The following is a 23849-nucleotide window of genomic DNA, read 5'->3' as shown; positions in this document are numbered from 1 at the left end:
AAATAGACTAAGTAAAACTTAACTAACGTAACTACTTTGGGGAAAAATTCTTCCCATTTTTCTGTGGCTGCAGAAGGTCCCAGATGGATAAAATGGGAGTAAGTCTGTGTCATACAGATTAAATGGGTAGGAAACACTTGCAAGTGCTGGACCACTGGTCTATGGTAAAGTTCCAGAAGCTCCCTCCATGCCTTATGCAGTAGGGAATAATAATCAGGAGGGGGTTTTTTATTTCCAACAGCTGTAATAAAAGGCCTTGAGAAGCTATTGCATGGCCACCTGCAGACAGACCTAAATGTGAGGCAGTTCCAATCTAGAAGGTAAACATGAATGCACTATATTCAACCAAAGACATCCCTAGTGTGACATATACCCTTATCAGCTGGGTTTTCTGTATGGTTTTTTTCCTGAGACATTCAGGGTCTTTTACTGAGACATTTAAGATATCCTAGGGGAACAGCTCACTGTCAGTGAACCCCGAATGGATACTACACTCATTGCAGCATCACCTCTGAGAGAAATAAAAATTGGATAAAGACCAGGAAGAGCACATGGATGACTACGGTTATGTACTATTCAAAAAATAATTTGACAAGACAGGAGAAGGTATAGGATTTAGCAGACAGCAATATGATGGGCAAAATACTCACAAGTATCATTCTATCATGCGTAATGTATGAGTTATTCCCCTCTAGAGTGAATGCAAATGAAGTAACAAATCCTGATAACTTTTCCTTGTCCATGCTCTATGTAAACCTTAAAACACCACCATAACACTGCATTTTTTTTAGATTTCTTTTTTTCTTTTCTTATTTGTTATTATTACCACAGCACCCAAGCCATGTCACAGACCAGGTTCCTAATATATTGACCATCTACACTATGCAGAATAACAAACAGTCCCTGCCTGAAAGGACTAAGAGCAAAATTCAATAAATTTATCAAAAAGTCAGGCCCAAAAAAGCTACCAATCCTGTCTACAGTCAATGAGAGAGGCTGTGGCAGAAGCCACAGGAGAATTCCAGGATGAAATCTGGCATCACTGGAGTCAGTTGCAAAACTCTCAACCTTCAGTGAAACCAGGACTGAAAATGTATGTTTCTGCTTCATAGCCCTTTGCTCAGACAACTCAAACCTGGCATTTCATAAGTTTTCGTATTTCTACTCCTTGTTCTTTTGCACCAAACACATTTTTCCTGTAACTTCTGTTCATGAACTGGTATTTTTATAATATAATCAGGATATAACTATGTCTAATTCTATTAATGTCTGTCCAAGTGTTCACTAGTTAAAGCATGAAATCTTTCACAAGGATATATCCAAAATTTACACTGCAAGATTTTTTCACAATACATCCTGCTTTGAAATGCTATTTCAATGCTTCTTGTACTTTATCCTGCATTTCTACTGGTGCATTTAATAAGACTTGGCTTTCAGATTTAAGTTTCTTCTTTAAAATAAGGAGAATTAGTGCACTTGGGATATAGGACACTCCGCGTAGTATTGCTGGCACGCCAAGATAGAGCCACCTGAAATAAAGGATGAGCTTCATTAAGTATATAATTCGTGAAAAAATAGCAAAACTATGCAGCATACGTTGTTCTGCGACAATTGCCGAGCTGCTCTAAAGCTTGTGCCCTGATCCTTTTGGATCTCACAGAAGAGGAATCAATATGAGAACGGAGAAGATGTCAGTGTCAGGGAAATGGCTATTTATATCACCCAACTTCAGGCAACTAATTTAGCCAGCAAAGTTAGCCACCTGGTACCCTTATGGCTTTCTCCGCAGGGGAAAGAGAGAGCCCTAAAAAGGGCAGCTCAGACCACCTGAGTAAAACTTCTGGGTATTCATGAGCTAGCATTCTTCTTCCAAATCAGCCTCAACACAGTATTAAAAGGAAGCAGCCTGAGGCCATTAGTTCAACAAGACTTTTCTTCAAAATTCCCACAGTGCTCTTTGAAGGACTACAAGAGCATGAAGCATAGTATGCTGGGCCAATTTCCAACTTGGGTAACTATATCGTCTCTATACATTTCTCCTATATTTTAATTCAAGTACTATTTCAACCAGTTTCTGTTCAAAGATATTGCATAGTCAGCTGTTAAACATCTGACATTTTTCCCACAAGGGCTTACTGCTTTTAATTTTTTTATCAGAAATCAGTGTTTTAAGGTCTGTTCTCATGAAAGGCCATTAGTGAATGTAATTATGGCACCAGAACATTTCTGTTCAAAGGGGCTTCCAACATCTGTGGCAAAGGTTGCACTTGACAAAGCCAATGCCAAAGAAAAATGTGGTGTCAAATCTCTAACACAGGAGCAGTTTGTCTAGTAGGAAAAGATAAAGAGCGTACAATTATATCTCTATGCATGTAATAATACAGTAAGAAGGAGAAATGAAAATAAAGTACAAAATATACCTATATGTGACAATGTTGTACATCCTACATGCTCCTTCTCCGCCACAAGTCATAGTACCCCACTTCAAGCAAGTGGTATCTATCAAAGCTCCAAAATAAATGGGAGATGGAATTCCAGCTAAAAAGGATATTAGCAATGTTTTTGTGAATAGTGTATTTTTTTCTGATTAGCAGATAGACTATAGAACCTATGCTGTTTCTCACTTACTCCATCCATCCTGTCCTCTGGCAGCCTGAACCATGTTCTCTGTATTTCTTATGTTTGCTCTTCTTCCTTACCCACTTACCCTCAACCAAAGGTTTTTTTTCCTGTTGCCTGTTTAAGAATATATACATGCTACAGTATGGACTGTGATTCCTATTCAAAAGTCAACATTTTCTCTCATGACTGAGAGTGAGTGTTGTGTTCAATAAACATATAATGAGCAATGGAATGTAAAATGGCTTTCAGATGAACAGCAGATGTAGTCAGCCTATTACCTAGTATAAATAAATGCAAGCAGAAAGCTGTTCTCATTTGTCATGCTGCCTAGATCTGTAAAAAATCCCAAATTCTTCCTGATCAAAGGCACTCCGTAGAAGTACACTCCTCTGCCATGCCCATAGCCCTAATGTGATCCTTATCTCACTCTAGAACAGACCAAACTGTGCTTCTGAAGTGTGTTAGAGCTTTTCTTACCAAATACTCTTGAAGCTAGTCCATGGATACCCACTCCAAATGACTTTTCTTCAGGCTTTAGAGACCTGTATGATAATTACATTGTACACCAATTAGTAGAGGTGACATTAATAAGAAATGTTTACCTCTGTTTTTTTTAAATCAAACTCTTCATCATATTAGGCCCAAACCATTCTAATTAGAGCACTAGTTGAAAGAGTTCATTATCCTCATTAGGTGGCATTTACTGAAGTTCCTTAACTAAGACTGCCAAATCACAAAAGGAAAAGCTGTTGCCCAGGTATCATCCCTTTGGACTGAGGCCAGTGCAAAGGGCAACATAGTTGTGCCTTAATCAATGTCATGTTGATGTGATCAATAAACACATGGGTATCACACAGCTCTCAATATGTCAGTGCACTGACTCAGCAGTCCTACATTAATTCAGGATACAGCTGATAGCCAGAAGCAACAACAGGTCATAAAGTTGATATGACACTAAACCTTCACACAGCATAGAAATTACATAAGACCTCTCTATTCTTCCTCCCTCCATATACAAACTAACATACTTTTAATTCCTGGGGGTGTTTGACCTCAGAATAAAAAGTCCAGTAGGTTTCTTAAGATAAGGACATTTTACTGTACCTTATTAAGACCATATACCCAGGCATGGCTGCTAAGGAAAAAATGAAGCTGCAGACTAATGACAATATTAAAAAATAATGAAGCATCTTGTCACAGTTTTCTTCTCCATCACAGCGGCCCAGAATTGTAGAGACATTTTGAGATGAAAACCCTGAGGCTGCAACACAGGTGCAGTTTTCAAATACCTGTCAAAAGAATATTTTAATCACGCAGACTTGTCAAAACTCACACAGCGAGTGTGAAACTTGCACAGTTGGCACCTAGCTCACTCTTTCCTGAACTTGAGTATATTTTACACATGTGCGGCACTGCACTACTGCACTGCAGCCTCTCTCCCAGTCTGCCAGGCACAGGTCCAACCATCATCTGTATGTGGCATATGGGGTTAGAGAACGGGAGGGAGCTATGGTCCTCTTACGCAGCTGGGACTATGCTTCCTCAAGGAGGCCATGATCAAGAGAGCCCTCATATTTCTCAGCACAGCCTGGCTATGTGGTTCTTCCAGTGCCAATAGATCTGACCCTCTTTTTCATAACTTAGTATGTGGTCTTTCATATGCCAGAAGAGAAGAAACCAGAGATGTTTGATTGAGGCTGGGTTGCCATATTCTCAGTCAAAGACTTGCTTCTACTGAAATCATTGAGACTATTTTTTTAATGGAAAATGTATTATTAATTAAGATAATAAAAGTTCTATAATACCTGGTCACTTGTTTAAATCTACAAGGTAAAAGAGATTATTAAGTCCATGCTACAGAATTTCATTTTGGCTGAAATGTTCTTGTGCACTCAGGTTTCCAACTGGCAATACCTTGAGAATAATTTCTCACTCCATTTTGAGCATTTAAGATTCCTTCAATTATTAGAAGAAAAGGAGGCTTCTTCATTAACTCAGGATATTCTATGATTCTATTGGCAGGAAGATATGCCAGGGGAGGTTTAGGTTGGATATTAGGACAAGGTTCTTCACCCAGAGGGTTGTGGAGCACTGGAACAGGCTCCCCAGGGAGGCAGTCATGGCACCAAGCCTGGCAATAGTCAAGAAGCATTTAGCCAATGCTCTCAGGCATATGGTGTGAATTTTGGGGTTGTCCTATGCAGGGACAGGAGTTGGACTCGATGATCCTTGTGGGTCCCTTCCAACTCAGGACATTCTATGATTATATTCTTTAATTTAAATTTAAACTAATTTTCATATTTAGTTTGGAATTTCTGTTGCCACTCAATCAATTTGTCCAACTCTATTTATCACCTTATATATCCAATTAAATATGTGTGGATATTTCCCACCCTACATTGATATTGATATTTCTCACCTACTATATTTCATAGTTACAGCACAATAAAATGTATGCTTTACCACACTTTTTCCAGTTCCTCTTGAGGCTTTACACCCAGCAAGACAAGGTGACACATATGTGATTCCATTGTTCCCACAAACAGGGTCCCATATTTTAAGCGGGCAATCACAATCCCTGTTGCAGCCAGCAAGCAGAGTATTTTCTGCATATGAAACTTGCTCTATTCTGAAATACATTTAGAAGATGAACAAATATTTCAGTAATGAAATACCTACAGTAACCCCCTGAGATGTTCCAGATTCTGTTCTAGCTGAAGCGTTGATCCAGGACACAATCCTACATGCTCCTTTCCTGGAGTCATGCCTTTCTATCTTTCTATAGGATGTTATGTTATGTTATATTAATATTATAAATTCATAGATAGGTATGCATACCCTACAGCATTTTTCTCATCTATGGCATGTATGTTCTTGATTGTCTATAAGTGTTACATATACCTACATGTGCATTTTACAGACACACAACCCCTCCCAATGATTAATGGCAGGCTTCAAATCAAGAAACTGCAGATAAAATATCCTCTGATAACTCAACAGAAACCAAATTCCAGTAAACCAGTGTAAGATAAAGAAAGGGTTTTGTCCCTCTCTAATTCTGAAATTGCATTCATGTATGCCTAATTTGATCAACAACAACTTCTTTTTACCTGCAGTTACATGAGTTGAATGTATAATTATATTACTGAAAGAATTAACATGGGCATGCAACTGCATGAATCTTGATGTAGATACCTTTTTTAATACACTTCATTGTTTAAAACAGAAGATAGACCTATTGTCTCATGCAAGTAAAAAGCCTTGAGAATTTAGATCATGAAACTAAAATGTTGCAAAACTATGGAGTCCCTGGCTGATTCTTGACAAGAAAAATCATTCCAGTGTCTTAAGATTTAAATCCTCTTGTGTCTTAAAGAACATACCCTTCATAGGAAACTGTTAGGCCAGCAACTGGTGAAGTATCACAGACAGTCCAATAGGCAGCAAAGTAGAGAAGGTATTCCAGTAAAGATACCCAAAATGCTATGTTCGCAGCGTGATAGATATTTATCTTGAATTTCTTCATGAATAAGCCTCCAAAAAAATACCCAATGCATATAACTGGTAAGTTGTAAACACCTATTTAAACAAATGAAACTTCCATGTTAAAATAAAGGAGACCATCAAAGCTACCCATAAGGGAAGACTGTGTTTGGCAAAGACTCATTTAGTGCCTGTGACTGAATAATTTAACTACAGTTAGAAATGGGTCTCTACTAGTTCCCTTGCACAGCCAAAACATCTGCCAAAGTCAACAGCAGTTGGCAACTGCTTGAAGAGCGAGCTAGAGGGTAAGACTGAAATGATTAATTGGAAAATTGCAATCTAGGGTTCCAATGTAGTGTTGGAACTACAGGCAGGGTTTCAATACAGCCTCTCTAGCTGAGAGAGAAACTCAACAGGAAGATAAGCTAGTGGAGGACATTTGGTGCACATTGAGCACGACAAAAAAGAGGAACAGACTTGCAGTTTTGATGTGAGATTACTGAACGTGCTCTCACGCTTCTTTGCTGTTTGATACTTTAATGAAGCAAAGACTGACTGAAAGACATTTAGGAAGTATCTGTCTGAACAACAACCCAGCAGTGCAATGTCAAGGCAACACAGATAAGATGTAGGATAGTTGCATGCCTTTGGATGCACAGCTTCAAGACACTGGTAACAGAGAGCAACAGTAATACTTATAAGGTCTGGGACATTCTGTGTGGCAGGTTTTAAAGAAAATGGTGCAGCTACTGTGAAATATGAGCACTGAGGTAAGGAACAGAAGTATGGGTAGATGTACTTTAAGATGTTTCTTCTATAATGATTAGATAAATTCTAGTCTAATTAAGTCACTGCAGTTAAACAAGGGAACTGAGAATTTAAGACATGATAAAGTGGAACAATAGAAAGTTTCAGGATATTTGCTTTGTGCTACAACTACTTGCCATTACCATTTCTCAATGCATGACACCTTCTTGTCCTCACTCATAAAAAAAGACAAGCTGATAAAGAAGAGACAAAAAAAGACAGCTATTCAGTCAGTGCTTTCCTTCCACAGAGTTATGCATATGGAAGAGGATCTGAGGCTTTCAGAAGGCCCAAGACCAATACTTGAGGAGCGGAGATGATGGGAAGTATTGAAGATCACTGGCAATTTTAGCTGTGCATAGGTTCAACTCATCTGGATCTTAAGAGTTCGAGCGATGTCATTTTCATGAACATGAAATCTACCCTCTGTTTTATAGTAAACTTTTTAATCAAGATAATAGAATCAAGATAATTGGGCCCACTCTCTCTTAATGCAAATTAGCATACCGTCTTTGAGATCAATGGTGCAAGTTTTACATCAGCTGAACTTTCTGGGCCAATTCAAAAGATGGGAAATAGATTATTAAATTCTGCACAGAAAATCAGGAGATGTTTAGCAGAAAATGCATGATTATTTAGAAATGCTTTGTAGTGTGGAATCTCTCATTTGTAGGAGCATTTGACCTCAGTATGTATATGTATACATGTACACATGTACATATAGAGAGAGAGAGAGAATTTGCATAGAGACATCACTACTTGGTAGAACACAGCAAAGCAAAATGCAAACATACCAATTAAAAAGATGGCATCAGATGCAGATTTTCCAAACTGTTGTTCCAAATATTTGGGCATGAAGGATATCATGCCATTGAAGGCACTGAACTGTAACACAGTTATGCATATAAATAACATATAAACTGGGTTGTGAAACAGAGCCTTGAGGAATGGGATGAAATCTGGAATGAAATAATGCAACTAGTTAGTGTGATGCTTTATGAAATGAATCATGCATTTCTCAGTGTGGCTGAGGGAAACAGAAATGGTCCTTAACTGGATCAGGCTAATTCTTGTGCTTCGCCAGACACCACAGGCCACAGATTACTTGCTTAGCCCAGGCTACCCCAAACACGTCTCTTCTACACAAAGATAACCACACACACACACATGCACACTAATGCATGCTGCTGCTTATAAAAAAAAAAATCACAGTAATAATCTTATAATAAAAGTTTCCTGAAACTTTTTAGCTATATAGTGACTGACATTTTCACCTACAGATTTGCAGCAGCAGCTACTCCCCATCATTCTTACTCTTTTTTTCTTTCACCCCATGCCCTCAAAGCATTCACCAAAACATCTTTCCAGCGCCTGGCATGCAAAGGGAGTACAAGGGAGAAGGGGTAAAAACACACTAGATAGCTGTGACAACCTGCCCCCAGAGACCTGACTTTGGTTATTGCTACTGTCAGTGATGGGGCAGAAGAGGCCTGAAGAGGGAGGTGACCATAGTTATTCCCACCATACTCTCAAAGTCTGGATCCTCCAGTCTTCAGCCAAGAAAGCATCTGAGAAACTAATTTACACAGGTCTTTTCTCTGCATAATGCCTATTAAGTCAGGATCCGAAGCATAAAAAAAACCCACAATTCCTCTTTGTCTAATGTTCTCTATTAATTAATGTGCTGAGCTATTGTCAAGAAACTCTGCAGAAAAACAAGCATCTGTAAAACAATGACCATGCTTCATTGAAAGTGGGCACCACTTAGAAAGGATATATATCTTTCAGAGGTAGGCAAGTATCTTACTAGAAGAGGATTTGTCTGCAAGTCTTGCAAAAATGTGTCAAATATCTGAAACACTATAAATAGGCTGTACAAATTATATATGCCATGCAGTTTATAATCAGAGCTTTCTGAGGAAGAGATTAATTTTAACTATAAATACTTCAATTTTCAACTTGAAACCCTTGGGGATATTCAAAAGCCATCCAGACATGGCCCTGTTAACCGGATTTAAGGGGCCCTGCTTGAGCAGGGCATTGGACCAGGTGACCTCCAGAGGGCCCTTCCAACCTCAACCATTCTGTGAAATGAAAAGATACTTAATTCAGGATATTCAGGGACAGTGGACATTCACACCAACACAAGGAGGGAATGATGATGAAGGGACTCTGGAGTACTAGGACCCACAGTCTGAACTAGGAACTTTTCCTCCTCAGAGCAGTACTTTATTCCTGGATTCTTTTAAGGCTACATGACAGCAGAGAAAGATGCTGCGTTTATAAAAACGAAGTTGCAATATCAGCCAAGATCTGAGTACTCACTCTGAGTGTGGTGCATTTGTAGGACTCAGCTTGAAACACCATGGAGAGGTAGGTGGCACTTGGCACTTACTTTCTGAAAATGAAGATCCTGTCAAGGGGCCCTGAGCTGGGTATACAGAATCATGAGACTACTCTGAAGATGATAGCCTTTGATGTATTTTATTCACTTATGTTTCCAATTAGCACAAAAAATGGAAGGAAATAATAGCTTCCTACAGATATATAGATCTGAAAGACAACAGATGGGAATGTTGCCAACGGTAACATGAATAAATGTAAGTCAAATAGATCCTTGTTCAACAGCCATTAAATGTTTATGAGACACTTAAGCACTTGTCAATTCCCTTTTAAGGCTTTAAGTTGGACTCAAGAAATGCACAAGACTTGTGCTGGTTTTCTGCTTTTCTGCACAGTGAATGTGGGGTACAAGCAACTAATATCTGCAACTTGTCCACAGCTCACTGAGGTGTAATATTCTTAACCAGATTTCAGTACATTAATCCTCTGCCAGGAAGAAAAGCTCCAGATGTACATACACCTGAAATGCAGGAGGGGGAAAGGAGTGAATTCAGATCCTGAATCTAAGAAATTAGCTTCTTCCCCTGCAAGGAGTCATTCTAAATCCCTGCACAAATCCTTTGTACTACAGAAAGATGAAAAACAGAGTATGCATTTCATACCTTGGACCCATCTTTACTTAAAAAAATGCACATAGTTCACACCTTAAGGACTAAATTAAGAAGGAAATAAAATACAATATAACTTACCTTTAGCAATTTCATACATGGTCTCTCTGGCTTCATTTTTATTATTTTCTTGCAATAGTGCTACATTTTTTTTACTCGTTTCCTCAGGTTTGTTCATTTCTCCTTCCTTCACAAGTGACTTGGGCAAAAACCAAAAAGGTATTCCTGCCAGAAGACTCAGTGATGCACAAATCAAAATGCCCAGCCACCATGCTCCAACCCAGCGGGCATCAGTTGCTGTTATAATTATGTCCTCTAAAAAAGCCAACCAAACAAACAAACAAAAACAAAACAAAACAAAACAAAACTACACATCTTACATTAGTTCAGAAACTTTCTTTGCTGTCATTGTGTGCTTTCCTAGTCATCTCTGACACCTGACATATTAAAAGCATTTTAAAGATTCTTAAAATGAGGCTAATGAAAGAGAATAGTCTCCAGTTTTCTGATGTTGCTAATTTTCTGGCAAATTTCAGTGTTTTGTATTAAATCAATTCTAGCCCTTTCTTATGTTAAGGCAGATGACACAATTGTTCATCAAATAATTTATATGCAGATTCATTTGTGTATGTGTGAATTCATACCTTTTATTAAATTTAATATTATACACAGATTTTTCATTCTAAAAGAAAGATCAGCAAACTCAGATAAAATGAAGATACCTCATATTAGCAAAGAAACATATTTTAGTGTTGATAAATACACCATCATGCCTACTGATTTATATGTAATATTTTATATATTCATCCATTACCTGCATCTACTGATCCCAGATCAACAAACAGTTCTGCACAGAATGATGCCAACAAAAAACCAAGGAAGGGGCCAATTACAGTTGCTGTATGTAGACATCCTAAAGTATGAAAAGGAGAAAATACAGTAAATTAGAACCTAGACATAATTATTTTCCTGGAATTGTCATATATGTTTAGAACAGCTCTACTGAATAGACATTTGCACCTAAAAATGGCCTCATTTCAACATGTTCATCTCTAGTTAAATTACAAGTTCTACAGTATTATTATTTTGATAAGACAGTAATGTCTGTCTTCTCTCTTCCTTTATTGGACTGAAGGGAGTCATAATAACCCTCTCGTTTGCTTTTGTTTATGTTCATTTGGGGGAGGGGAGTTATCACAATAGGGTAGATTTACCCAGGTAGAAGGGTGAATTTTCTGCTTTGGCAAAATCCTCCAAATATGAAATGCCTAAAGGCATGATGGGAGTTTCACCCATTCCTCGTACTATGTTTCCAACCATCACAAATATCCACAGCAAGGACCCAGGCTCTTTTTCACATTCTGTGAATAAAATAAGAAGCCAGAATTAATGTTTTAATTCAAATTATTAATTAAATTCTAGAGATGAAGGCAAAGAATTGACTAAAAGCTTCAACTTTGATGGGTAGGTCTGTCCTGTAAAACAGGGAAATAAGTAGTTGTGATACTTGAAAGGCTCCAGAACTGGAAGAAGCTGTTGCACTTGCTGGAATAGAGTTTAAATCCCATCCCTCTCCATGCCATACCTTGTCCAACCACCTGGCAGTCCAACCACTTCATAAACTAGGCCCTTCCCTTTACTCATTTCCCTCAGCAAAACTCCCATTTTCATGTCAGTGGAGAGAAGACAGTGCCTGAACATCAGTGATGAAGGGATGAAAAATCATGTCTGACTAACCTGATCACCTTCTACAACAAAGTAATGCTTTCTGTTGACATAGGGAGGGCAGTGGTTGTTGTCTACCTGGACTTCAGCAAAGCATTTGCCACTGTTTTCCAAACAAACTGGAAAGATACAGACTGGAGGGACAGTCTGCGAGATGGGTGGGAAATTGACTTGTAGGCCACACTCAGAGGGTGGTGATCAATGGCTTTTACTCAGGCTGGCAACCTGCCACAAGTGGGGTCCCCCAGGGACTGATACTGGTCCCCACGCTAGTCACTATCTTCATAAATGGTCTGGGTGATGGGATTGAAAGCACTCTCACCAGGTTTTCTGATGACACCAGACTGTGTGGTGAGGTAGACACATCAGGAGGGAGAGCTATCTTAAAGAGAGATCTGGACAGTCTGGAAGAGTGGGCTTGCAAGAACAGTATGACCATCTCTCTGAAATTCAGGAGTCTTTTGCAATGATTCAGGTAATTGTTTCATAAAGCTCATACATTGTCATTTGATTGATTGTCTGAAATAAACTAGAAGACTTCTTGATTTCACAGTGAGATGACACCATTTTCTTCCAAGAAAGCCATGCCAGTGCAGAAGATGTGGTGGTGTTCTACCTTTGCATGGAATGAGATTTCTGAGCTTTCCAGATTCTTTGCCTTGATTCAGACTGCTAGCTTCTGGTTTACTAACGTCCATAAGCCCCCAGAAAACCACATGGAGAGTAAATTCGTATGTGTCTAAATTATTGGCTGTTTGCTGGTAACTTCAACCGGCACTCTGTACAACAGTCCTCACCAGCTGGAAACCCCAGCTTAGACCCTTACCTCAAAGCTCTGTTCTAGCACTACAGATTTTTGCCTTGCACATCAATGTCCTCCCTATCCAGAAATTTCTTCTGTCCTGTTCATATATGTTCAGGTATTCAATTTCAGATTTGGGATATCTTGAGGGCAATGCAAATTCTGATTTGGCAAATAATATACAAATTCTACCATAACTGGCACATGTCACCAAATGTTACAGAAAGGTTTTCTACCTCCATTATACCTCTGCAACTCAGAAGGTCAGTGTTTCCCTGAGCAGGCCTGCAATCTGCCCGTCTGGGCACTGCTCTGAGGAAGTTTCACTTCTGAGTCACTCACCGTGACTTTTATACAACTCTCGATCAAAATCAAGATCCATAACAATATATCTGGCCAGTCTGCTGAATCTATCTGGGGGTCTAGTTCTCATTTATTCACATCCATCCTCCTACATAACTCAACAGAAGAATACTGTGCTGCAGCACAGCATCCTGTTTGTCCCACATCAGGACAGTTATATCAGGAACTATTATGACCTTTAGTACTTTCTTTCTGTCACGGACCTTGGATTTCTTCATCTGCTTCAGATTCCACTGTTCTCTATGGCCCACTTTGTCATGTTGAGACTTCTCAGCGTCAATTTGTTAACAAATAAAAACCGCCTTTGTTAGCAGCAACTGATGACTTTCTAAATGAAAGCATTACCGTTCAGAGATCAAGCCTGGATCTCCTGTATCAATGTCAGATTGCTGTCAGCAAACATGGGTGAAGCAATCCACACACAGATGTGGTCAAATTCAAATGAGTTTTTGCATCACACAGGAGGTAGACTCATATGTATGGACATCGCAGTTTTGCTTGTCCATAAACTAATAGAGAAACAATCACCTTACCCAAGTATAGTCATAGGCTTGAGGACTTATGGGTTCTAGTGTGTACATTGAATGGCTGTATAATTTAGATGAAAATGCTTTACCTAGCTATACCTTAATTTGAGCATTTATAAAATAAAGAAAAACAGTATCTGAAATCTTCAAATGAAAGATTAATACCAAGTGCTATTAAGCATACACTTTTCTCAACTTTTCACTGTAAAGATGGAAAAAATAATGCCTTAAGTGACATGCAGTCCTGGAAAGCTTGGAAGCCACGTCTGTTACTAAATGGAGACACAGAAAACTACAGTACAACACTATGGTTTGATATCACTGTATACATACAATATTACAGCAGTGTGATTCAGCTTTAGCATATATTGGTGGAACATCGTCACAAAATATAACAATGAGCTGTGGAATTCATCCACCTAACTTTTGCCATTCACCAATCATCTAAGTTTCCAATTGTCAGTAGGCACATGCAGGAGATAATCTGATCCACCCTAAAGTAAACTATGAATGTCCTTACAGCAAGGGACACACTCTGCAAGAGCTCTGTAGGCTCCTTTGACCAACTATCAAGGGAGCCTGAAGAGATCATTCAGACTAAATGCTTCCCTTTGAGGTAGCTAACTACTCAGGAGATTAATCCCATCCTCAGTGTGAGGATTTTGTGTGTGATTATTTAATAGCTGCCTCTGAGCCTTTTGACTTCATAGTAGTTACTTTATATGCATATTGCTAGTGCATATACATGTTCCAGTCTCCCAGATAAGTTTCAGCCTAGTTTAAACTATTTTCTCTTTTCTCTAAAAGGAAGTGACAACTACTTTTTTGCTCTATCTCTATTTCTCCTTCTTTTATTTCTTGTGTGGTACAAAAAAGCATCCTGATGCCTTTTACCCATTGTCCACATACGTTTCCCACCTCCTCACAGTATCTTAGTATTTCAAGTCAAAAAGAGGAACATTCTTGAGAACAACCTGGTGTTATATTTCCCCAAAGTCAACTGACATGGATGTTAACTGAGCTGCTTGGATACTGTGAAAACTGCATGAAAAAAAGCTACAGCTCTGGAGTCACAGACTAAAGAAACAAGAAGGCTAGGAAATTTCCTGACGTCTAGTTTTTACGCCTGATCAAAGCAGGACCCTGAAATAATTGCTAATAAAAATAAAATAATATTTACTTAAACACTATAAAAACTGAGGAAAAAGTATTAGTAGACATAGGAAGAGTCATACCTGTTGATGGTTCCTCTGCAGGTAAAGAGAACAAGCTTTGATTAACAAGGCACAGAGGCATGACTGAAAAATTCTCCCGTGGTGAAATACTGCTTTCAATATGATACCTGTTTGAATCAAAGGAAAGCATGTATAGGTTAAGAAGAAATGCATCAGAACCACCTCTTACGTCTGTACTTCAGCAATGTAGCTACCTATAAGAAGAGCGTAGCTATAGGAAGAAAGAAACCCACATCAAAACTTAACTGATCCTCAGTAACAAATCAGGCTAGGAACAAAGGACCTGTAGCAGGGAATCAACCCAGTGTTTTACCCAGACTGTTAGCTATCCTCTAACATAATCTTGTAACAGATGCTTCAGGAGAAATTGATGAACAACCCTAATGAAATCCCTCGTATCATCTTCTCTCCTACTCTTCTTACATTCTAATCCAATTTACACCTAAGCAGAAGGCGCCACCAAGGTTGTCAGAGCCATACCACATTGGACATAACAGGATTAGAAGATCTTCTTTGCTCAAAAGATGTCTCACTGATTAAAATATAGGCAAGCCTAAATGATTATTTTGTTAAGCCAAGGAAAAATAGTGACAAAAGTGGTTAAAGAATCATTACGGTCTGTAAAGGCCTTGTCAACACAGTGATCAGGTATGATCTGTCATCCAGGCTCCAGATCAAAGACATCTTTAAAAATCATCTTGTATTGCCCATTCAAGCAGATAAGAGCTAGTAGTGTAATGTGACAGTATCACAGGCCACTGTTCTTCAGAGAGTCCACACAAGAGGCAGCACAAAGATGAAGGCGAGGCAAGGCAAGGGCAAGGGAAGGTGCCCAGCAGAGGGGTGACTCTCCTCAGGAAGGGATGACTGACTTTTGAAGCCATCTCAAAAGCAAAACAAAAGAAGCTGCTCTACAATTATCATATCATACCCATGCTCAGCAATGTCTCTCTCAATAAACAATGCTATTTCAGTGGGAGAAGCTATGGATTAAGGCAAGTAAGGATCACAGAAGCTGCTGTAAACTAAGCAAAATACTCACCTTCCAAATAGGAAATGAGGAAGTGATATCAAAAGACATCCAAATGACATAACTGTGCAGCCCAAAGCAATTATTCTGGGTCTGTGAAGCTTTGCTCCGAAGTAACTCACAAATGCTATCAGCATTAAGTTACCTGCAAAAAGAACCTGGTCCTCATTTACAAACCAAGGCATCCTTATATCTTTTAAAGTGCAATAGAAATTTGAGTATACCTTGTTAGCTCAACGTCTGTTACTTTCCGTCTTGTAAAAACTGTAACTAGACAGGGAACTGCCTAAATGATGCAGTAATTCCCTCCTATCTGTGATCTTCTTCTGGGAGAGTTACACCACGTGGAAAGAACATGAGAACACAAGGCAGAATGGAAAAGAGATTATGGTGAAGGAGATTATTGACTGCAGCTATGTAAAGAAGAAATTTCCCACTGGTTTACATAGAGACCAGGCCCAGGGGCTGCAGAACAACAGCTGTTTTAGGAAGTTATTCTCCTAGGATACTGTACTTTGCAATGTGTGGGAAAATACAGAAGTATATATCCAAGTGTTTTTGTGCTGAAAATAATAAACACAAGATGACATACAGAGAAAAAAGGAATAACAAATTAATTTCAGTAATAGTTTAACAGGAATAAAAAAATACAGATTTTTTTGTACCTAGTACCATTTAAAAATACAAATGGGCTAAAAATCTTCATTCTCTTCTCCTCCACTTTCACTTCAGAATCAGTTGATGTTCTATACTCTTCATTTATTGCTATGCAACTAAGAAAAGAATCAAGCTTCATGTTATGAATCAGGTCATATAAAAATAACAATTTAGTAATCGTACACCTACTAATTTTGTGATCTTTTTGTCAAAAGAACAAAACCGTGTCTCTGAGTGATGAAGTTTAGGTTGGATATTAGAAAAAACTTCTTCACCGAAAGGGTAGTCAGACATTGGAACAGGCTGCCCAGGGAAGTGGTTGAGTCCCTGTACCTGGAGGTATTTAAAAGAAGGGTAGAGGTGGTGCTCGAGGACATGGTTTAGTGGTGGACTTGGCACTGCTAGGTTAACGGTTGGACCCGATGATCTTAAGGGTCTTTTCCAACCTTAACAATTCTATGATTCTATGAGCATCATGCTCTGAAAGAAGACAACATCTTTTTTATCTACGGTTGCTAGACAGACTGCATTGAACGAGTGGCTGGAATGACATCCACTTACACGGTCCTAATCAGTTCCTTATGTCTGCCGCACACACTGACTCTTAATCATTTCAAATGTTAATATGATTATTCACAGTTATTTTACATCCTTGGAGGTAAGAATGCCACAATTTGTTACAGAAAAGTGCATATAATAGGATAATTTATTTAAAATAATAAGCCTTTTACATATTCCTTCATTAATTTTGGCCATTTCATATTTCTTAAAGTCTCCTCCTTATCAAAAGCAAGAATATATTCTGGGTATCCCTTCTCTATCTTAACTTTGAGCTGCCCCATCAGACTGCTTTGCAGGCAGCAGTGCAGTGTTGCCAACAGTTTCTTCTTCTTGCACATGCAGACATAAGAGACCAGGAAAAGGAGGGGAAAGAGCCTTGTTTTCCCTCCCCACCAGTGTATGTGAGCCTGTACAGACCATTGCCTCAGCTGAGCCAGGGATAATAAAGATTCACATTGTGACTTTAAGGGCATAAAACTCATCCTCTTAGGATCTCTATTTAGATGGGTTTGAAGCTATCAAGCCTTTTGTTTGGCTTTTGTGGCAATGACAAGACATAAGCCTGTCACTTGACAATAAAACTCATTGATAGGCAAGGTAAGGGTCACTAACAGTAGAACTGGAAACTTTCTTTACAGTTGTACAGGTACAAAATCTTGAAATACTATTGAATTTGAGTAAGGAGACAATCCACTCCAACCGACTTTGAGATCACAGATTAAAAGAACTGTAAGACACTAAATATGACCTTAAATTCAAAAAAAGTTCATAAAATCTTTCTGGTTTCTTAGTTGATTCAATACAAAGCTCATAAAGTACTTCTATTTTGTTAGTTGCTCTGTCATATCTTAAGATAGTGCAGAAATTAGCTGAACCAGCTTTTAATCCTAAGCTTCCTCATTTAAGTTGTACTGTTAGTTTCCAAAACAGTAAATATGTAAGTACCAGCTGAAACAGTAGGATAGATTTGGTCACTATGGGCACATGCAGCAAGCAATAAATTGCTGTGGACATGAGAGTCACTAATACATGCTCAGCTAATATATTATACTTTCAAGGAATAAGAAATATTAAGATGAGTGATTACCAATTTCAAAGCTTCCATTAATGATTCCCACTAAAGAAGCCGGAATATTAAATTGTTTCTCTATCTGTGTGTACATGCTGTTCATGTAAGCACCAGACATCGTTTTACCAACAAGTGCAAGTGATAATGCCAGCAGAAATACCTAGGAAGGAAAGAGGAGAATGCATAAAGAATTCAAAGTTATATATTTAGGAATATTCCATGGCTATCTTCCCCACCAAAGATGTGCTTCCAGATAAAACAGGTGAACAGTCCTGATCCACTGATACGTGTGTAAACACAAGTTCAAATCCTACCATCTGTCCTTGTCCACAGAGTTATGGCTTCACTAAATCAAAAAAAGGAAGATTTTGTTCTTCACCTCCTCCCATCGACCAAGACTGTCTTCAGAAACCTTAAGCCCCATTTCCCCAGCCAAGCCAGACGCGGCACAGCCTCTCCCACCGTGTGTCTGCTGCAAGATTGCCATCTGCAGGACTGCATAACGTCTGCAGCCAGACCGGGGTGCAAAGACGTTCGCACTCTTTGCTCATCCAAATGATAAATTACTTGCAGAAATAAGATCGTTTTCTTTGATCGAATTACTTGATCGAGTATCTGCTCTCCCACCTCAGTAGAGATCATGAGCCCAGAACGAGTCATTTCAAACAGAAGTAGTAAATAGTGTGTCCTTTTTACAAGAATCTAGTAGCAATTGACAGTAAAAAAATAAATGAGAATATATGCAGTATTATTCAAATCCTTTTAACTTTAGGGTTCTTAATAAACAGTATTTATGAAATAAAATCAATAGCCTTTTTTAAAACATCTGCTGAAAATGCTGAAAAGCATAAATAATGTATTTGGGCTTTGAAGTACTATTAAAATCAAGCTATTTTATAGGCTTTTATAGAGATACTCGGCAACTTGAATAGTCTATTGTTGGTACATCAACAGCCAATTTTTACTGCCATGTCACAATTGGTAAGGCTCATTTCACAGGTTTAAGAAGGAATGGTAAACATGTCAGACTGGGGGGATTACACAAATTCAGAGGTGGAGCTTTGAAGGAGCAATCAACCACACCTCCAACACATCAGAGAGCGTAAAGTTCAGGGACATAAAAAGCAACACATTATTGCTTACAGACTTGCTTGACCTTGGTTAAGGCATTAAGGATAAGGAAAGAAGCAGAACTTATTCATTCATTTAGTCTAGATTGTAACTTCTATCAAACCACTATAAGTGCAAGCAATTACAGTTGTGTGTTCATAAAAAAATTGCTAAAATATTTGTGTACCTTCAGCTTGGAAATGCAGCAGGATTTGCCCCCTGCATGTGGCTTCTCATCTTCTTTCATGTTGCCTTTTTTAATTGATCCCAATGTCTGTTTCTGAGTCTGTCCAATGAGCCTATTACAGCATTGAAAAAGACAAAAGAAAAAAAGAAATATTTTTGTCCCACGTTTGCAAAAAATCGGATTCTTTCTAATATAATTGGTATTTGAGCGTCTTCCTTAAATAAATGCAAACTGGATTCCAACAAAACTGGATGCCAAAAAAAGGTACAAGCCTATAAACTTTATTCTAATCAAGAAAATTTGACATGTGAATGGCAACAATGTAACAGCTAGCTATTTCTCATCAAATACTGAATGCTGTCAGCAGCATAGAACCAGCAAGCAAAGAACAGAGAAAAGAGACATTCTGAGGGCAAGCTAGTTAGTCTGTAATACAGCTTTTCAGTCTTCTTCACAAGCATTTGATACCGACCACTGTGGGAGACAAGACTATGAAGACCTATACATTTGACTGATGTATACCTGTCTCTGTGGTCTTTACCATGCCTGTCCTTCCTAGTTTAGTTCTGCTCCACATGTTCTCTTGAGCCCTCCCCTCTTCTGCTGGAATCAATGTAAATTTGTTAGTTTTAATAGAAACTGTACTGGAGACTAACATCTTGGCATTAAAATTAGAAGAAGAAAAAAGAAAACCAAAACCACCAGATCAACTCAAGTTCTAAATGGCAAGAAACCAGACTCTGTTCTGCTTCCCCTCCCAAGATTTGCAAAAACATCCCTCTTTATTTGTCTACTTACTTTTAGTCATCTCCACCTCAACTTGATGGTTAGAGCTTCTGGTAGTGCTAAGCCACTTACTTTCTTACACATCTTACATATTTCCCAAAAACATGTTCAAAGAAGGAGCAATATATTCTGGGGACTTGGAGTATACTCACTTGTAAAAGCTCCTACACATCTGAGAGTTAGTACCATGAGTTAAACAGGGAGAATGCCAGTTTAAAGAAGATTTCTCTCTAAGGATTGCCACAAAGGCTTCATTAAATCAAGTTATTCAATACAGTTCTCTCTGCCTAATGGGGTAAGCTGAAGAAAACCAGGGCAGGTCAGAGCCCTACCTTACAGGCGGGATGGATATAGGTTAATTTCCTCTTTTTCGTCTCAGATACACTTTCCAAGTGTGACCTTGTGGCACCTGCTCTTCTCTGTTTTCCACTTCATGGAGCCATGGCTGGGAAGCAAGTTGTCCTTAACAAGCCCACCAATAGGACTGAATTGCCTTTCACATTCTTCAACCCACCATCCCCCCAGTCAACCTCTTCAAACACTAATTTCTACAGCAATGTTAATCCTCTCAAATGTGTTTCTTAACTAATTTGATTCCTAGCAAATTCATGGGCATTAACTCCTTCTACAGCTACCTCCTCATTTTCAGTCTCTAAAAGTGTAATGCATTATTATAGCATTCCTGGAAATACTTATTTTACAATTAAGTGTAGGTGGTCAGTAACTCGGACAATTAACTATGATATATAGTTTGTATTTCTGCTTTGCTTAAAGATGTGAACACAAAAAACTGTGTTCAATCACCAGTACTAAACTGTGTTCATACAGCTTTGCAATTTCTTTGCAATTTGGCATAGAAGTTTATATCCCAGGGAATCGTTTACACCTTATCTTTGTACTGCTTTATTCAGACTGTATCCCACCTGCGATGCCAAAAAGAGAGCGACAGAACAAAGATTGAAGTCTCCTATGCCTGTCCTCTTCTGCTCCTAGGAGGCAGCAATGGGATTACTATACCAGTCCCTGCATTTCACTAACATACACAGGGAAGGTCACGTGGCTAATTACAGGTTTTCTCTTCTGGTGCTAAACCAGCCAGCAACCTCTGCCCAAGTTTCTCTTGGGGCATCAGAAACATCACACTGCCCCTCACAATTACAGAGGACAAAATGGCAATGTTTGCCTTTACTTAATTGTTACCTTCCCTCAAAGCATAAATTATGGTAGAAAAAATGCATTTCAATCCATTTTTTACTGGGAAGATTATTAAGATTATTAATTGAATAACAAAATAGAATTATTTTCAGCTGTGTTCCTGAGGTTTCTTTCCCCAGCTTTAAAATATTTTTGTGGTCAAACTTGGTCCAAGGGAACTGAAGCCAACACAGATTAACAGCCTAGATTATCAGAGAGATGTAGGTGTGTAACTCATTCAGCTCAGGTGTATTTACACCACACTTTAAATCCAGGTTAGAACTCAGACTACCATTTCTGTGCCTAAAGATGAACCAATAGTGTTTCCACTCCCTTCTTCCATCTCCCTGCTCTCCGCTGTGCATTCCTGTTGCTTTACCTTTCTTTCACTCTTGGGCTCTCCAGGCTCTTCTGCAAACCATTTTAAGTCATTAAAGGCAGAAATTTAATGCAGCAAAAAGATTGCTTCCCAGGTAGTGAACTGATTTGGCCCGCAGAATGGTTCAACAAATGTCAGACCCACACAAGCAAAAGAGCAGGAAAGTGGAGCCAAGAACATGAGAACAGACGAGAAGGTGGGGGTGAAAGCGGAGTAGGAAAGGATGGAGAGTGAAACTTGCCCATCTGAGCACCAGTGATGTGTTATGTCACCACAAATGTTTGTTGAACTATGGTCTCAAGCCCTAACCTAAGCTGCCCAGGCCAGCCCTGAACACAGCTGGCCTCCTAGGATCAGCACAGCTGATCGGAAATTATCTCCTTCGTTGAACATCAGTCAGTATCTCTTTGGCCAACAGCAAGAGGAGAGGCAGCTCATGCTACTACAATATTCACGTTGTGACTAAGTTTTGTAACAAACCACTTGAGGAATTTGTGCGGGCCAGGTGAGACTATATATCTATGTAGAAGTTTGCCCTCAGGTTCTGATTGACCTACCAGCTATCATGTAAACACCTACACTTGAATCCTACTCATAAGCCTTCAGTGTCCACTGAAATTTCAGGGAAGAGGTCGGTAAAATCCCTCCTTACAGGATCTTACTGCTTCCACTTCTGCACTGAGTTTGGAACATATTTATGGCAGATTAAGAGGTTAGTTAGCAGTAACATCACAACTGCCTCTTCCAGCCATCTCCACTACCGGACTAAATTTCTACAGGTAACCAGAAAGACAGACAAGTAATCAGAAGACTTGTTTTTAGAAGATAATCACTTTACATAGTATACAAAGAACTAAAGTGCACAGTGTGGACAGTTTTAGTACAGGCTACAGCTGCAAAGCAGATGCATGAAGTACAGCCGATGTAACTTGGGCTGAAAAAGGTTGGCTTAAAAACAAAGCAGATACATCCTGCGTGGATCAAAGCAGGCATATTCAGTGTGGCTGACAACAACAGGCAGGCTAGCATTGAGACACATGAGTTTGGACCCATTTGTCCTACACAAACCCATAAATACATTTTATAGTTTTAAACCACATTTCGCCTTAGCTAACCAATAAAAAAAAGAGAACAAAAGCACACAAATATGTGGATTTAAATGTCTAGGAAGCAATATTCTGCAAGTTGCCTTGCCTGAGTCCCAGTGGAACATCCTATTTTCAATGTAAAATGAATCTTCCATTTGGTTCAGCTTAGTCATATGGATAAACTGACAAATCCTTGTTTTGTTTACAAACAGGTTTAAAAATCATGAGCTAACCAAGCAGAGGCCAATTATAGTGTCAGAATCTTTAACTATTTTTTTTTTTTTTGCAGTTGCAAAAAGCATTTTGAAAACTTGTTTTAGTAGGCAGAGTTCAAATTGTTACTCAACTGCAATTACACTAATGTTAGACTGAGACAAAAGAAAACATTCTCATGACAAAACAATTAGGTACTTACAGTTTTGAAAAGCTTTTCAGAAGAAATGACTGATATTGTATGCTTAAACTTTGACCTTTATTCTAAATTGTTGAAAATTAACCCAAGTATACTTACTGCAGAACTCGTGTTTTTGCCAGATGGTTTCAGCAGTGCATTTTAGAGTACTCACTCAGGTGTGAAAGACATGGGCTGAGCTCTTCATTAGAAAAAAGTTAAGCCCATCTCTTTCTCTTCCCCACCAAAAAAGGTCAAGAGCTACAGCAGTGCCAGATCCCTGAGCATGAAGTACTGACACTCCTGCCCACTGAAGATGCCTGGAGAGTGCTCACAAGCAAGAAAGGAATTTCAAGAGTGTACATAACTGTGTAGATTTACAGATTAGGCAGTGTCCTAGCAAAGGGTGACACAAGGTCAGACTGGAAGAGGCGAATGAATTTGTGTTTCTCACATCTTGAGGGGGTGTTTAAGCCCTGACTTAGTGGATGGAAAGCGGCACAAGCATAATCATTGGCCTCTTCTTGCTGTCTTGGAATGATTTGGAAGAAAGTGTAGCCCTTCCCAGTTGGTATAAATCAGTCAGAGGCTCAGTTGTAGGGCAGAACTGGGTCTGAACAAAAAGTGGAGAAAATTACTTCAGCCCCTGAAGCACAGAGGCATAATACCACTCTCTTCAGCATCCCCAGCTGCTGGTCTTCAGTGTTTCTTCCCAGTGTAAGTTTAATTACCGACTATATAACCAGGGTGCTGTAAATTCTAGAAGGGGGCAAAGACCCTAATAATTAGGCACTGCAACATTCACTAGGAGCACCCTTT

At 38.9% G+C, this 23849-nt stretch overlaps 1 protein-coding gene across 1 annotated transcript; it reads right to left on the bottom strand.

Moving 5' to 3' along the window:
- Positions 1-1369: 1369 nt before the first annotated feature.
- Positions 1370-20150, bottom strand: LOC309589895 (solute carrier organic anion transporter family member 1A2-like; the record flags this gene model as incomplete). Its single annotated transcript, XM_082310604.1, has 15 exons — positions 1370-1529; positions 2421-2538; positions 3100-3164; positions 3727-3911; positions 5086-5251; positions 6006-6201; positions 7710-7874; positions 10008-10241; positions 10741-10839; positions 11141-11287; positions 14579-14685; positions 15621-15753; positions 17914-18055; positions 19193-19304; positions 20131-20150. 15 exons carry the CDS (start codon positions 20148-20150, stop codon positions 1370-1372), a joined length of 2049 nt encoding a protein of 682 aa, XP_082166730.1.
- Positions 20151-23849: the final 3699 nt, after the last annotated feature.

This window comes from Platalea leucorodia (genome assembly GCF_965183815.1).
Source record: "Platalea leucorodia genome assembly, chromosome: 4".
Classification (NCBI taxonomy): domain Eukaryota; kingdom Metazoa; phylum Chordata; class Aves; order Pelecaniformes; family Threskiornithidae; genus Platalea; species Platalea leucorodia.
The sequence above is the reverse complement of the archived record's forward strand: the minus strand, read 5'-3'. Positions and strand labels throughout refer to the sequence as shown.